Genomic DNA, 17,885 nt, shown 5'->3' on the forward strand with positions numbered 1-17,885 from the left:
ATTAATTTTACATCCTCAATTATCATTGCTGTGTTTCCCGCCTGATAAGTGAAAATGTTTAATGTTAACGTTACTTCTAACTAATTAAAAACACCACAAGTAACAATCGAATAATTTTATTGAATGCATATTTTATTACATTAATTAATTAAAAACTTCACTAACAGTGAACAATATAAAATAACAAACCACGTAAAAATAATTCTGTATGTAAACGAAATTAAGACATGTGTAATTTAGAAAAAAAAAATCTTTTAACATAAACTATTTTAGTGCTAACATAAGATATTTTTCTTCATAAATTTGTAATTTACTTGGTTCAATAAGGAACTCATTAAAATTAAAATAACGTCTATGTGACCATTAAACCCATGAAAAAAATACATAAGTAGCAAAATTAGGTGAAAAATATTTAAAAAAAATTCCATACATTTCACGCCTCTAGCTAAATTAGGCAGCTGTTACTCGTGATTCAAAATCATTGCTTGAGATGATGCACGAAATTAATTAGCTTTGTTATTGGTATATTGCTCCTGTTGATCACTATTTTTTCCATTTTACCAATCGGTTCAATAAACTAAGAGGGTATCGTGTACTTTTCTCACTATCATACTGAACTTTTCAGTGATTTTAATTGTAGTAAATTATAATATTTTAGTTTAATTTTATCAAACTAGCACGTATGTGCATGAAATATATCATTATTACGTATCAAATTTAATAGTATCTATTAAAAGTCGAAGTTTGGTTCAATATAATGCGCGCTTTTAAACTGGCGGATTTTCCCGTCGATTTTTCCAAGCGGTAACGCGGAAAACGCACTGGCGTTGTCGCCCGTGCGACAACATACATTTGATAAATACCAGTTGGAGTGCAGGCGACTAAAACCGCGCGAAGTCAAACAGTATAGGTATATGCACGAAAATCCGTAAATTTGAAAGCGCTTTAAAACACACTCTCTATATCAGTCGTTTTTCAAATTGTAACATCAACAATATCCCTTTATGTTGTAGATATCAGATTGACAGATTGAAATGAATGACCAATAAAATCGAAAACAACCGTGATGACGAGTGCATCATGCAATTGATCTACTTAATTCATCGGATAAGAATTAGGTCTATAATCTGTTCTCGCTAAACATGCGGACGTAAACATGAGCTTATGAGTAAAAACAAGTAACAAATTGTGTCAAACCTTATCACATTCTCCAAAATATGCTACTTTTCACTTCAGCATTCACAACCATTCTCTATTCTTTTCATTGTACATATTTACATTTCGCGTGAGTTCAACGTCTCTAGTCGGTCTATTTAACATACAAGTTGTTGATTTGCATCCGTGCCATAGTTAATGACGTAATTATACTAATGATTCTCAACTCAAATCAACAAAAAAATTGGTACGAAAATTTTTGATTTTAATTTTTTTTCGGAAATTCGTCAATGTCACCTACGCGTTTTCAAACTCGGCGCGTGTGTTACTGGCCTCAAAACTGTGCTGTGCCCTCACACAAACGCTAGCACAAAGCATACGCAACGATTATTCATAAATTCCATTCATTAAATTGGATTACTTCGGAAATACTACGACATTACAATGACAAAAAAAAGCAGTGCATATTAGCTATTTCCCGTCTACTGTAATTCCAATCGATTATTTACGTATTTTATGTCCTCCTCCTGAAGTATGGCACAAATGCAAATAAACACCTTGTATACGTGACAATTTGTTATACACTGCAATGGAAATGTTTCAGCTAATACTGCTTTAAATGCCAGTTGGCGCAAATAACTGTGTGCACCAAAGTGTGTAACTAACTAAAATAATTAAACTATACATATGTATAACAAAAATAAGAAAGAGCCATTGCCAAGTAAGTATTATGTAAACCTTATGATTTCAAAAAACAAATTCTTAAGTACCTGTAATTTTTATCTTGACCTAAATCTAAAACATAGGTAAGTACGAAACTTTAAGTTTATCTCGTTTTTGGATAGACTAATTAAAAACTAAACAATATTTACGCAATTTGAAATAATTTTCTTACAGCGAAATTATTAAACCACATAGAATATAATATACAGACATCACACGTATCTTCTATCTGAATTTATATCGTATCACAATAATTCTTGACATACTATATATTTTACTCGGTTTAGAATTACAATAAGAAAGATAATATTCTGCAATTTCCTCGAGCCGTAAATATTATAAAATGCGAGATTTTTATTTAAATCTAAGGTAAGGTCACATTGGGGTCTCTATTCTTAATAACTTGTGATTTATATAAATGTATTTAAGATATCACTTCTAATTCGAACAAACCTCGTCACAAGATAAAAGTTTCAACCTTGTCGATCGTGCAAGACATGCGGCGTCGTAGAACTGGGGAATGTTATTAAGTACGTATAAGATTTAACTTGTATCCTGTGCCGAACATTATATTAATATATTATAGTAACAAAGTAAGGTAGCTATGCCGTCCTATATAAATCTCGTCAGAGTGAATAAAGTAAGGCAACTCTAATTACAAATAACAACAACGACACTGATGTACCGCAACAGATACTCACCCTGAACAACAGAATAGAAAAAAAAATGTGTAGAAACATTGAATAGACAATTCTATCGAACAGGCTGAGCATGATGAGGGGTAAAATAATAAAACTGAAAGTTTGTGACTGTGTTTGTTACTGGTTCATGCGTAATCGGCTGAACGGATTCTGATGAAACTTGACAGTGACATAGCTCAGTACAGGAAGTAATTACTTCACGAAGCGGGAAAACCCGCTGGCAGTAGTCTAGTTAACCATAATTTAGCGTTTATTTGTATAATCGGGAAACATCGGTTATATTTTCATTCTCACTTTTTTGTCAAATAAATTATTTTATTTGTTTTGAATTTAATTTTTCTTATGAGTGTCCTAGACCGGTCAGACTGGTACATAAATGTCGTTGTAACATAACAAGTAGTTAGAGGGCTTGGGGCCGCGGTTAAGGACACTCCTTGCTCATCATCTTGCTGAACGCCTTGGGAATGTCTTCGTTTGTCTTCGACACGTTGCTGCTGCCCAGCAGTGTGGGCGCGGGGAAGGTGCCCGACTGAATGCCGTAAGCAGTCTTCAAGAGGTCGTAGTTTATCTTTTCAGAGACTACCGAATCTTTCCTGTAAAGGTGTAATAGTATGTCTTTTAAATACTCATCACATAATATACACCAACCAACTGGAATGTTAAGCTGATATGCATGGACTATAGAGCCACCGACTCAGTTTTACATTACAGCGTGTTTAGTTTTGATTTCATGTTGTCATTTTAATACATTCGCCAAGAAAGACGCCGGTTTTAACCCTTTGACTTTAAGTCTAACTTTCATGGTTACAATAAGCAATAAGTAGCGTGGCAACCACGCTTGATGACCAGCTTATTCGGCTCTGTAGTTGGTGTTAACAGTTGAGAAAGTAAAACTCACTGGTACTGCGGGTGGGAGGTGACGAAGTTGCGCATCCAGGAGGCCATGGTGGAGATCTCGCCGGAGGAGCGGCGCTGGATGAGCTTGAGGTACTGCTGCACCGAGCAGTGCGTGTCCGCGTCCACGTCCATGCCTGACAGGTACGACTCGATCAGCGGGATCAGGCCCGGGAAGATGCCGTCCTGATCACACGTGAAATTTAATTAAAGTCAAATATTTTTATTTAAAATAGGCTTTACAGGCTCCTATGAAACGTGACACTAGTTGCACGGTTCCAAAAAGATGGTCTCATGGAGAAGAACCGGCAAGACTATATGTATAACTATACCTACGTATTCTATTGGAGATATCAATGAATATATCGTTTCTAAAAGTACGGCCTCCTCAAAAACCAGAGGTTCCTTACCAATATGCATTTGCTGCTTATAGCGAAAAAACCTGGGCCACATCAAAATAGTCAAAAACTTAAATAAGTTGTTTTGAAGATCATAAAGTCTTTATACTATACTTATTTATAGAACATAGGTAAACAAAATGAACTTAGATTTAATTACTATTACTACCATACCTCTTTTCATCGCTTACAATAACTACCTACTAAACGTTCATGTAATGTAATGAAAATGAGTTTTATCGCAATCACAAAGCGTTTATCTTCACGTCCATTGCATAAGAATATAAGCATAAATGTTTGAGTAACTACATTATGTTTCACTCATTCGTGCAGCTTATGCGAAGATTCTAATAGGTAACATAGTATAGTTTGCAGATGGTCTCAAATGGTACATGTACTTGCAGGCAGTTATAACAGTTGAAATACAGTTATAAATCGCATAGGAATTACCAATGTATTAAATTAGATACATATTTGTAGGAAAAATATTCATCTTCCTCATGTATAAGACGTAATCCATTCATCCTTGCTACAGCTGAATAAGCAAAATTATCCTTTTGAAAACCCAAAGCGTCTTATTGTGTTATTGTTAGTGAGTAAACCACATCCTGTTTTTGTCTAGTTCTCGTGGACAAGTCCAAGTCGCGCGGGTCAATTTATCGTAAGCAAAGCTTGGCGCGGTCGGTCTGCGGAAGGCTAACCATCTTGTCAAGACAAGTTCTTCCGTGTTCTGCCACGATAAATTGGTGGGTCCCGAGTCCCGAGGAAAGTCGGGTTGCCCGGGTAACTGGGCTGAGAAGGTCGGATTGGCAGTCGCTTTTTGTAAAACACATCTAATGAGACTGGAAGCCGACCCTGACATAGTTGGAAAAACGCTAGGCAGATGATGCCTTGTGCTTTATCAAGGTGTATGAGCCTATAATAGTTATTTGTTATACAAGAGTGCAAAGTTGCTTTTTAAGAGCGGGCTCAATTTTGATGACCGAGCCAGCGAAGGATTCTAAAATTGAAACACGAGCGTAGCGAGTGTTTCAATAGTTAGAATCCTGAGCGATAGCGAGGGAATCAAAAGAGCATAAGGTGAAAAATCTTTGCACTCGAGCGCAACACGTAACTTTTCACCTCATCGAGGAAATTACTAAATGCAAAAAAACAAAATGGAGCGCACATATGAGTATCAAATTAAAAAGAAGTACCTATTAAAGTTCATTTATTTGAAAACTCAGTTTAAAAATGAAACGAGGTTAAAAATCTATGTAAAAACAATAATAAAAAATACTTAATTAATTGAATAATTATTGTAAGCAGTATTTTATTTGTTTAATATGTATTTGTTTGAAAAGTCTTATCAAGATTGTCACAAGTGGAGTATTGCACACGATGTTCTAAATTCAAATCACTTTGCCGCTCTAGAGGATAAAAACGGCTTTTGCGCTCAGATATCAAAGGGTAAAACTACTCTTTCCGAGATGGTGGGATGAAAAAGCCTTTGACATAATAACCCACAACGGTAGATGTGCCACTGAACCTAAATATCAGATTAACTTTGATGTAGCAGAAGACAGTACGGTATACCTTTCCGTTGACGATCTCGTCGATGGTCATCTCAGTGTAGAGCTCGTTGGGGTCGGCGACGTGCTTGGCGAGGTCGGTGGGGGCGCCCACGTCGCGGCGCCACCAGAACTTCTCGCTCAGGCACGCGTTGCGACGCTGTGCGCGCTGCATGTTCTCATCCACCTGATGCACATGACAAGTTAATGATACAGCTCACCTTATTATAACGTGGTCTTAAAAAGTACAGTCTTTAGTGCTAGGTTTAGAACATTAACTTTGTTCTGGACGATTGTAGGATTAGATAGATTTATAATAACTTTCAGACACTGCTTCTGCATACTTTTTAGTAATTATATCCAACGATTTCATCAAACTTCGTGTTTTTTATCACAGCCGTGATCTTTAACGTTTAGGTATTAAAGATCTTAAAATTGTACCTGCATACTGATGAACCGTCGAGTGGAAATTATACGTGAAACCTATAACATTTCAATTATACCTATAATCATTAAAGTTATCAAATAATTTACCTTGCTAATAGGCATGACGAAGTTGAGCCGGTAGGACAGTATGACCCTGGTGAGCAGCACCACGAAGCAGACGTAGGCCGCGTTCTCGAAGTCCGTGAGCTGCGCCTCGCACGGGCGGAACTCCACGCGCCAGCCGATGGGCGAGTTCGGCGGCGGCGGCTTGAAGCGCATCGTCTGCCAGTTCGTCGACTGGATGTTCTGTACAAGTGTCATGACAAGCGTTATTAGTAAATATGTATCCCACCCAAAACAAAAATGTGAAAGGCTGCCAAGTTCGATAATATGGGAATGCTTCGCCTATAAAAGAAGTGAGATCTGAATAAGTACCAAGTTCCATACACATACCTCAGTTAAAAATAGTTACTTTTTAATGATGTTACTTGGCAAGTTTTCACACACCTTGTTATAAACGCAATGAATCAAGTATATAATTTTCTATTAAAACTTGCCAAGTTTAGTTCGTTTTAGTTCCTTAGGGGTATAAATTTACACCGGGTATAAATTTACACCTTCATTATTTTGAAACTGACTCACACTTGGCCATTTTCAGATTTTTCCCTTTACCTTGACATAAAGAGCTACCTCCATGCCAAATTTCAAGTCAATACGACCATTGGAATTGGTCTAGGTTTTTGATGAGTGAGTGAGTCAGTCAGTCAGTCAGTCAGTGAGTGTATAGTAAAAATAGCGATTTTCTGACGTCAATATCTCAAGACCTACAATAGGTATATTAATGAAATTTTGTATTTTAGATAAGTGAGGGGGTCTCAACAGATACTAGAAATTTGATATGCGTAAAATAAAATAGATTTTGAGTTATAGGGGGGTCGAATTTGGCCCGAAATGGTTCGTGTAATATAACCCACGGCCGGTGTGTCGCTTGTTTTTGCTCGAACTTGGCGGACACACTGCCGTGTGTCTAGATTAGTTTATGATGTTATAATATTTATGTATTGTATTTTCTATGGACCTTAGAAGCCTGATCTAAATAAATAAATAAAATTCAAAAAAATTACAATTTTCTGATTAATAAATATGACTAATTGACTCTCTATCAGGAGCCAATTAACCCTCTTTCGGGTGTACGGGTGATTTTGTAACACCCTGTATAAGTTACGTAACACATAAAAACTTACATGACTTACTAAAACCCATTGTTTTTTCCCAACAAATACTAATTTAAGTTCCTATCAATATAGCACCTGAGGCCTTTACTATGGGAAAGAAGTAATATAATTTAGCAAGTTTACGTACTTCAAAATGATCGGTATCATTCTGGTCGTCCTGGTGCACCTTCTCGGAGAACAGCGAGACGGTGTCGCGGATGAACAGGTGCGCCACGTGCAGAGCCAGCGGGTGGTCGATGCCGCCTTCACGCAGTCGCCGGTACAGAGCCTTGTCGTGAACTATGTTGATGTCGTTGTACCTGGACGACAAACAATTATGTATAGCCTTATTGGAAAGGTAGCTGATTCATTGGCATACGCAATTTAAAACCTTAGAAACTGTAAGCGTTAGGAGTCTTGTAGGTTTCGTAATATTCAATGTTTTTTAATAGAACCTCCAGGAAGTTTAAAAATATGTCATCTTTTCATTGTTAATAAGTAATAACTTAAAGCGACGACCATAAAAAATATATTAGTCAAACAATACGGCACTAGACCGAGCTGCTGCCTATTACTTGAACAATAAATGTAATTAGCGTGATGATTTACTATAAACATCATTGTTCGTTTAAAAACAACTGATAACATCTGTGGTTAAATTGACCTACAGCTATAATAACTCTCCATAATTACTCAGGCACTCATCAGACCGCAGATATCAGTAGTACAATGATTGCTTTTCACCTTTTATCGGTGAACGCATTAAATCAATGAACTCAATCGGTTCACTTAATTAAAAGAAACGGATCAAATCCGGCTTACCTATCTAGCCGCCAATTACTCAAAGGGGTAAAGAGATAAGACGGCTTTGTGGTAATTATTATGCCCGTCATTAATAAATAGATCCTAAACATTTTAACAATTGCCGATTCTTTAAAAGTACTGCAGACATACCGAGAAGGTATTCTGTGCTATCTACTCTTAAACCACGGATTGTAAGTGTAGACACTTTCATCTGATACATGCATACCTATACTATTATCGAAATATAACAGAACCATAAACACTCACGCTTCATTTTCCGGCGAGATGTAAGAAGAAATGGAATCATAACGCGACTTGTTGATGCGGAACCTATTGTTCTTGAGTGGTTCCAGGCCGCGTTCCTCGCGCGTCCTGCAGTCCACGGAGCCCGCGATCACGTTCCAGCGACAGTCCACGTCGGTCAGGAAACCGCGGAAGATAGGAGAAGCCGCTGATAAAGCCAGCTATAGGAAGAAAAATACAAAAACTTTTAGATAACTACTGAATAAATTAATTTCTGTCTAAATATGTAATTTAAGCATTTAATGATAATTTCAAAGGGCCCAAAATTTTCCTGACTTATAAAAGGGGCTCTATTAATTCAATCAGTTTTTTTTATAAATCTTCCTGCCAGCATGTAACGTAACCACCTATTACGTTAGTTATATAAACAGTGTATATAATATGGAATGACTTGCAAATTCTGAACTAAATATAAATTGCCTGAGGAAGATTTATTATCTTTTTGCAAATACTCCCATAGCTTTGAATCATTGCTTGTTATCTACAAATTGGTAGTAAGAGTGATGTAGTGTGGCGGATGTAATCGATCCAGTTCTGACCTCTAACACCGAACCGACCCATGATTTTTTACATAAAACATGACACAGTTCGTATGGAAGAACTTTAGGTATTTTATGATTATTTTCGATTGCTCAAAATTTTACAGTTAGGGGCCACGGTAAAGATAAAATTAAACTGGAACCGCTAGTCGTACTTGATACATGAATAAATGATAACGAACCATTATAGGGCACAGAGGAGCGAGCTGGTCGTAGAGTGTGCGCGCTTCTGTAATGCAACAAGCTTGGAAGGTAAGCTGCAGACAGCAGCAGCCCATGCCGAAGCCCATGGCATCCAGGTACACGCAGTCCGGCTTAGCGACACCAGGCTCCTTCAAGTAAGAGTCATCCACCGGAATCTTCGTGTTGATATCTTTGAACACTATGAGGAAAAAATATTACGTAACATTTACTACACGCTGGTAAAACCGTTAGGCAGGTAAACTTTGCATGAGGAAGTACATAATGTATCGTTAGAACGTGATATTATGAATACAAGACCCATTCATAAATTGTATGTACATTTTATTACCGCCGCCGTTTATTCATCCAATAACCTAAGTATTCGGTATTAGGTATAATTAATTATATGTATAAGGATATTCGGTTTTTGCTTCTTACCTGGTAAATTAATAGCTACTTTTTCACCACGTCGTTGTCGAATGTTGGAGGTAAGTGTTTTGAAGCGAGGGTGTCCAGGGAAAATGCCCTCATCAGGAAAGAATAATGATCTAGACACGCCGTCATGTGGTGTCGGCGGGAACGCGGGAGTTGTGAAATTTGGACAGCCTAATCTGTAAAGAAAATGTTTATTGTGTACTATAGCTTCCTTTCGCGGTTTCACCCGCGTCCCGAAGGAAATACTTAGGGTAAATAGTAGCCTATATGTTATTATGAGTCGTCTGTTACATTATCTATTTTTGCGTGCAAGAGTAAGAAACATTCGTTTTTAACATACATTCTTACAAACTTTCGCATTTCTAATATTTATTGTAGGATCTGTTGGGCCTTCAGGATCGTTCTAAGGGTTACCGATTTCAGGCGTTAAAATGTGACCTTTAAAATGTATTTTTGTAATGGTAACCCAGGATCTCCACCACGGAGGAGAAAAGACTAGCGGAGGTGCCCTAACGTAAAATCTCCTAACAAAGCAGCGCGCCAAAATTCGGGTGAGCGGGGGACGAGAAACGTTACTGGCTCCACCCGTGCTCCACCCTTATACGCCTTTTATGGGAAGCCACCCATTTTTTGTAAATCCATCTAGCGTGGAATAGGATGATTAAAATCTAACCCCAAACTAACATCGACCACTAGTGACATACTCAAAAATAAAGTAAATACTCAAAATTAATAATTCTTTTAAAATAGTAATTGAATTAGAAAGTTTGAAGAAGCATTGCATGGTGTAATTTAAGTATCAACTATTGTCATTGTGTTAGTTCGTCTACTAGCCACTATGGCATCACAAGCACGAAAATTCGTTCTAATTGTTCTAGAACCGTGCTGCGATGACTGTTGTTATTTTCGATGTTGCCATATTACGAAATTCACCAAGAAAAATGGGAATTAAAATTAAAGGGACGGTGTTTATCAAATTAGAGTTTTCACAACTGTATCATAACGGCGCATCCACTAAATAGCAGACTTTATGTGAGTCGGATGTTGCTCTGAGTAAAGGTACATTCAAAAAGTATGTACAGCAAGAGTGATATACCTATGTAAAACATTGCTGATGATGAATATAAATAAATCTACGCAAATTTTCGTCACATCTTATATTTGTTATAAATTTTTGGAGCCATTGCAAAAACACTGTTTTTATAAAATGTAGTCTTAGATCTTATTACATATAACTGATCACCACGACGCTGACTGGTTACTAAAAGAAATACATAGTTAGAGTTATGATTAATTTTAAGATAATTGCAGCTTTTTTAAATAAGACCTTTTTTAAGATTGGGTGATTGAATTTTCGATGTCTGGTAGCACTTAATTTTGTAACTCTCTGTCTTGATGAACACAATTTTACTTCAAATATACGTAAGTCGACTACTTACCGAAAGATAGTGTTTTTATAATTTTAAATTTTCATGATAATATATCATATGTTTTGGTTTGTAAATAATCTATAAATAACTTGTAGGATGCAAGGAAAAATGAAGCTGCTTTTTAAGGCAAAAATTGGTACCAATAATATACATTGATACAAGATTCATACGAAAATAATACAAATTCACTTAGAGGTTCTAGAAATGCAGCTATTGGACGACAGATGTCTCTAGCAAAAAATATGTTTTAAAGTTAAAATATTACTTACACGTGAAATGTTATCCTATGGTATGTTTGAGTTTGGATCCTGAGCAATTTCTACAATTAATGATAGCGCATTTCATCGTTTTAATCGAGTAACAAATACAATTTGTTGAAATTATGGTAAAAATACAACTATGACAAGATGTCAGTTTGATGTGAAGGACGGTATAAGGGCGGTGTCCAACCACGCCTGTCGTGTCGTGACGTATTTGACCTACCTGAAGGCGCGTGACCTACCTGCGTTAGGCCATCTCCGCTCGTCTTTTCTCCTCCGTGATCTCCACCAAAATTAACCTCCAATGTGTAAATTGGCTGGACTAATTGGATGAAAAATTGAAGGTATTGTTGATGAAAAGGCATTTAATTCCAAGCGAACTAAAATAAAACTGAAAACTGCCTCGTCATGCATACCATAGCAACCACAAACGCTACAAACAAATGACTCAGTCAAAACAGAACTAGTTATTGAGATAGAAGTAAGTATTTGAGTTTACATAAGAATGAAGGCACACATGGAATACGAATTTATCGCACTGGGTGATGATGAAATGAATGTTGAAGAAGGAACTTACTTTACCTTGGAAAATTCGTGATGCTCATTATGACTTCTCCCGGGGGTAACAAATGTGAAACTTCAGCTCTGCGGTACTGCATGTTCGCCTCCACAATATTGAAATGAGCTAGCAGGCCTCCGTACGGCCGCCCCGGGGTACCTTCTATCATGTACGCGCCGTACTCCGGCCGCCATAGAGACTTTACATCTGTGCAACAAAATCATAAGAGTTTTAGATGTTTCCAAAGAAAAGCTATTATTCGAAGTACATAAATAAGGTTTAATGCTGATGTGGTTAAAACATAATATATGACTTAACTACTTTGAATATAAGTAGGTCTGCTATGTACAGATGATAACAGATGCAAATAAAATGCAAGTTTTATGCATTACAAACGATGCACGTCAAAAACAAGCATTGTCTTTACTGTGTCACTAACTACATGGCGCTACACTTTTTGCCATAAGGGTACCTACTCTAATAGATGATGAATTATGATGATGATGGATGACAACAATGGTAAAGTGGACAATTTATCTTGCTTTTAAAGAGGCTTGACGCCCTTCTATTATTTGGTACCACACATTCTGTGGAACACATGGCCCCATATATTTTAAACATTTTCAACATCGACTCGACAGCCAGTGGACAGTCAGCGTAGCCTTAATTTTTTTGGATTGTAATTAGTGACCTACAAAGGATTTTATCATCACCGATTCTGATGTCTCATTTGAGATTACGTTTGTTGTAGAAATATCAAAACTTATCAAGTCAGATAAAAAGTTGTATCTTACACTACACTACACATTATCAGAATGACAACATGACACTGCTAAATTAATATGACATCATTTCTTATTTAAACATCATAATCTAGCTGTGAAGGAGTACCCTATGTCAGTACATAGACATAACACAACGCGGGTGTTCAACAATATCAGTACTACTATACTGAACCACTCATGCCCATTTTCACCAACTAATACCTAAATTTAGGGATCCCCTAAGAGCATTTACGGAACACTTAATAAGAATTTCGTTTTCACCAAAGTTTAGGGGTCCCTTATACATAGTTATTTATGTCAAAATTGGGAGAGCCCTTATTCTAAGTGGCACTTAGATTAAGAGATTGTTGCTGAAAACGGGCATAAGAGTCGTTTAATGGTCCCTTAATGTCGTCGTTTAATCGTCGTTTAGTCGTTTAATGGACTTAAGTCACTCCTTAGTGACGAAATGTCATACAAATCCTTCACTAAGGAATGGCTTAAGTAACCATTAAATGTCTCTGAGTGGGGAGGTTACTTGTTGGAGCTTCATCAATAGCATCATGCTTCTATGAGAATGGTTATTCAGTTCTTATGATGTATAGCTGTAAAGCTGCGGTACTCAGTAAGAAACTATGTTGTATTTAATTTGAAAACCGAATGTATGTGGGTATGAATGGGGGGTTATTTTGTTTCCGTTTTACTTCTTGCTAAACTAAAGCTAAACATAGGACTAAAGGTGATAGGAGTTTCGAAGGTTTTTTAAAGCATTATTTTAATAGATTCTGCGTAAGATACAATCAAAATCACGACAGTCACAATGATGTTGATGAATTGTAAATAAGCAGTGCACGGTTTATGAAACACGCAACTCGACACTTCCGCCCTATGCATTACGAATTAGTTATACATTGACAAATGTAGATATAGATGCACGAGCATGACATGCATTACTCAAGCAATGGTGTGTAGGCAATCAGTCGTCACTAATGAACTAGGTAAAATAACATGTCAGTAAATGTATTATCTAATTGTAACGTCGTTCTTGCAGTGTGCTGCAAGTCGTCTCTATTCATGTGATGTACGGGGTATATTATAAGGAAACTGCATAGAATAATCAATATGATATGATCAATAGATAGTCTTTATCATTGTGTCACATGTCATTATTTATTAGGTAATGATTAAGATAACTGTGCAGTAGGTACAGTTATTTAAGAACCCTGCTGACTTAGCATAATTATAAAATTATTGAGTAGTAAGTAAATGTGGTTTCAGTATCCAGTTTATGTATCAGCAACATAATTTCGACATCGGGCGACCGAGCGGCCTACAATCAATCTTTATTGAGCCTGTACTCGTACATATCTACAGACTAATTAGTGCATCTAAGGGAGTGATGAATATCGATATCTGAGTACAAAAGAGCAACTGTATATTAACGTTAATCAATAGAACGTGTGTTCTTTTGTACGCACTAGATCCATCGTACCTAGTTGACTTTGATGTTTTCATAGCGGAAAATGATGACAATGCAATGCTACGTAAGAAAAATTGTTATCATTAAAGATTGATAAACTAAAAAAACCTATAAGTATATTGATAAAAAATCTATAATTATGCCAAATCTGGTTCTGTTATGTTAATAATATTACGCAATAATAGTAGCACCTTGTTATAGTTGTTATAATACGATTGAAGGTGTTAACAGCAGTTTGTTTACACGGAAGCACTTTTTATACGAGTATAGGAAGGGCGAAGTTACTTGACGGATTCAATATATCAATTAAGATAATTTGTAATTGAGTATATTAGATAACAGAGTGCCTTCTTGCGATCAATATCTACAATGGTATTAAACCTGAAGAATTTTTTGTTTGTATGTTTGTTTGGCTTTAATGCGAGAATGTAATGAACAACATAGCCAATTTTAAATACTTCTTAGAGTTTTTTCTCCATTAGCCATAGTCTAATTATAGGATTATGCGATAGTCAGCAGGCTTACGGTTGCAAGTTGCAACCTCAGAAAGCTAAATTATTTTTACTTAGTAATTCCGCTCGTCATGTTGTGGGTTTCACATACAATTTAAGTAGATCGCTGATATCGATGAGTGTTGTTGTGCCTCTATGTTATTTTATTTAAGCAATCAAGGCGAGCAAAAAAGCTTCGGTTATTTAATCGTGAATAAATTATATATAAGCTTAGTAGCTCGAACCATTAATTATTAACTGGCGCTAGAGTATGTCGTCATCCTGCATGACGTCATGACATTTTATTTTTTTGCCTTGTCACTGTAGCTAGCACCAACGACATGACTACATGAAAATAGGTAGCTGTTTTTATTTCTCCAACCTAATGTTTTCGTCGTGTGTGAGTCATGAACAACACACACATGAAGACGTCGTCAGCATGAAGATCGCTTTAAATCTTTCACAATATTATTCAATTCAAAAAGCTTTGGAATGCCAGAGGGTCTTTTTTACTGACTTATACAATACGCCCGTGTATTCTCAGGGATCCGTTCCTTAAAAAAAGAACACGTTCTAACACGTGCAGCTTAGGAAACTCCTTATCATATTGTAACACCTACCTCGTGTTTTGGCTGTTATTCGTTTTGATAACATTGCATAGTTATTAAACAGGGTAAAAAACCTCATTGTGAACCTGAAAGTCATTCGAATTTTTAGTTTTTTTTTGTTTCAGTAAAATTTTTGTAGGCACTATCATTCTGTATTTTTTTTTCGTGTTACATAATTCTTATTTTTTTTCCGAAGCATATGTAGAGTAGGACGTCGGCTCGTACCTATGCGCCCTAGGCTGTATACTAGGGACTCTTTTAAATAATACATACTTATGTTATGTGATTATCGACCACTAGAACACGATCTTAATCGTTGAGAGTAAAGACGTGTTCCAACGTACATTTTTTGTGGCGTTAAATGTCGGTCATGATCACGACTTCATAATCTGTCAGCACAATGAATTGACAATATTATGTAGTTAAAAATATAACTTTTATCAATAAATAGATGAACTACTTAGATTATTCGGTATTTTAGGTATTTATGTGAATAGATTTTGTTTGACTGCAGGGAAAATTCTCATTTTATGAATTGAACCTACTACAACAAAAAATATGTTATAGCAATTGGCATGCATTTTTTTGTTTTTTCTAAACTAACAGATAATCGTGGATGTATAGGTACTGCGTCGTATTTTATGAGAGATTTACGAAAGTGCTTAACTGAGCTAAAATATTAAGACAGTTATAAAAAATACTATAATAATATATTTTTTTACATTACTTGCTGGATGGTCTTAGATACACAAATAAAAAACTAAATTGTAAATATTTGACCATGACACAAAGCTTTAACTGTCTGTGAAGGTAATTATTTCAAGGTCATGTCATAAAAAAGTGGTTTTAGCTATACTATGGAGTATGTACAGTCAACTTCAGGTCAGTGGTAACAGTTTTATAGGAAAATCGTACTTATTACTATTGAGTTAAGGTGCATGACAGTTACCACTGATGTGCGGTCTACCGTACATATTGAAAAAAAAATATCTTTCTCTGTAGGTTATTAGGATATGAATTTAGTATGGAATTTTTATTTTCTAATCATTATTCAAATCCATACATAAAGATTTTATCTATTATGATATGACATGAAAATAAAAAAGCACATTGCTATGTACTTTACAAGATGACTTTTTACATTTTAATTAAAAATAAATATTATTTTTGGAATTCAGTTTTTTGCTATTATTTTTTTCTTAACATAATGTATATTTAATGTGTTAAAGATATATGGATGTGATAAAGAACTGAATTCATATTTACTTTGAGGGTCTGCTAACTCCTTCTCCTGCAGTTTGGGAAGGATATTATTGGCTATGAGGCTGACTGTGGCTCGCTGGTTTTCATCATCAAACTTTACTATAATGTATTCCACCTGGAAGAGAAAACATATTTTACCGTAATGTCTTACAACTTTAATTACCCTTGTGATTTAATAATCAACTATCATAACTATGAAAACTATCATAATAGAAAAAATCTTATCAAAATTGATTTGAATTTTTAATCCAATGTGAGACTTATTAGCATAAAATAGAATATGTAAAATGTATTTATATGGAACATGTAATGTGTTTATGGGAAATGCAATAAAAATAACTTTTTTATGAGACACTCCTGAGATAAGTCACAAGATTTTCTGTGAGGAATAACCTGTGCAAGCTTAAGTAAACAAACCTCATCTCCCCACTTGAGCACATCGCCTGTACGCTCCTGCAGCTTCACGTACAGATTAATGAACTGCTCGATGCCGTGCTGACGGACATGCTCCGCCAAGGACTTCGTCTCATCCCAGGACAGAGGGCTTCCTTCACTTAACAAACCCATCCTTGCTACTTGATCGTAATGAAATGTTACACGTGATCTGAATAAGTCTTTCGAAAAGAATTTTCTACAGAAAGCCGCCCTCGACTTAAGAAAATTGTTCATATAATGTTACTCGGAAAACATTAATATTACTCGTTCATAACAACTACAACGTAAAATTTTCTTTTACGACATTGCTTAGAACGGATATAAAAAAATCACCACAGCCGATGTTGTAGACAGACCAAAATACTGAAGGAACTTTTTCCAACTATTAGGAACGATAATCAACAATACCAAAAACACAGAATTTAAACTTTTCACTTTATCCTATTCTTCGGTCATGCAATTTAAAGGCGACCGATTTCTGTAATAGTTCATAATAAACAGACACAGAAGGAGACAGGAATGCAGTTATATCAGCGCACAAGGTTGTTCTGTAATCACTAATAATTCACAATTTTTTTATCAATGGAGCATCTACTGAAAAATCCAGTTGATCTTGGCAATCGGCGAATTGTGGAACTAAATACAAATGTATTGAATTTGACATGTTTATGACATTTATATAGGCAAGCAGCGCCCCTACGAACATATCACGTTAACTTGGCAATGACTTTGACACTTCCATGTTGCCTTACGTCAAACTAAAAACTACGTTCCATTTGACTCAAACCAAACTTGACGCTTATCAAGTCATTTTAAAGTTGTGAGCTGTCCGAAGTGCCGACTGTGGAAGATCAGCCTCTGAACTGGTTAATTTGTTTCATGCTGAATCGACTTACAAAATTAAACAGCATCACAATGTTTTTAACCTATTGAAAAGTTGAGCAATTTAGGCAACTTCAAACAATATTTTTAATCTGTTTTAGTAAATGTCAAAACGAATTTGTGTGTGGCGTACTGTCGCACTAGTATTCAAAGAGTAAAGTATTATATAGGGAAAAGAGAGCCCACTCACGTGTTATTCTTGCAACCCAATTTGACAATGCGCCATCTTTCTCTAAATTGGCCCCGAACTACCTACATAGCTATAGCTATAAAAATATTATAATTATGCATCATATTCATAACATTTTCTATTAGGGTAAGTAGCACCATATAACTATAACATTGGTTATCGTTATAGTTACATGGTGCTACTTACCCTAATAGAAAA

The 17,885-nt window shown here is 35.9% G+C and overlaps 1 protein-coding gene across 2 annotated transcripts; it reads right to left on the reverse strand.

Moving 5' to 3' along the window:
* Positions 1-100: 100 nt before the first annotated feature.
* On the reverse strand, positions 101-17,284 carry LOC124643829 (glutamate--cysteine ligase catalytic subunit). Of its 2 annotated transcripts, XM_047182945.1 has the most exons (13): positions 16,598-17,284; positions 16,184-16,295; positions 11,598-11,781; positions 9,329-9,501; positions 8,890-9,089; positions 8,133-8,329; positions 7,210-7,381; positions 5,956-6,153; positions 5,447-5,608; positions 3,478-3,659; positions 1,719-3,172; positions 456-1,321; positions 101-402 (listed from the first exon to the last, which is right to left on the reverse strand). In XM_047182945.1, exons 1-11 carry the CDS (start codon positions 16,847-16,849, stop codon positions 3,001-3,003), a joined length of 2,004 nt encoding a protein of 667 aa, XP_047038901.1. In that variant the 5' UTR covers positions 16,850-17,284; the 3' UTR covers positions 101-402; positions 456-1,321; positions 1,719-3,000. The 2 variants fall into 2 exon arrangements, with proteins under 2 accessions (XP_047038901.1, XP_047038893.1); XM_047182937.1 differs by having other exon boundaries at positions 101-1,321.
* Positions 17,285-17,885: the final 601 nt, after the last annotated feature.

Source organism: Helicoverpa zea, chromosome 2 (assembly GCF_022581195.2).
Source record: "Helicoverpa zea isolate HzStark_Cry1AcR chromosome 2, ilHelZeax1.1, whole genome shotgun sequence".
Lineage (NCBI taxonomy): Eukaryota > Metazoa > Arthropoda > Insecta > Lepidoptera > Noctuidae > Helicoverpa > Helicoverpa zea.

What these genes read in the sequence shown, in the direction of transcription:
- LOC124643829 (XM_047182945.1), bottom strand. Translation starts at nt 16,849, where the DNA reads ATGAACAATTTTCTTAAGTCGAGGGCGGCTTTCTGTAGAAAATTCTTT. An exon ending in AGTAGCTATTAATTTACCAG is followed by an intron (nt 9,090 to 9,328) that starts GTAAGAAGCAAA and finishes TTTTCCTCATAG; the next exon opens with TGTTCAAAGATATCAACACG. An exon ending in ACCTCCCACCCGCAGTACCA is followed by an intron (nt 3,173 to 3,477) that starts GTGAGTTTTACT and finishes ACACCTTTACAG; the next exon opens with GAAAGATTCGGTAGTCTCTG.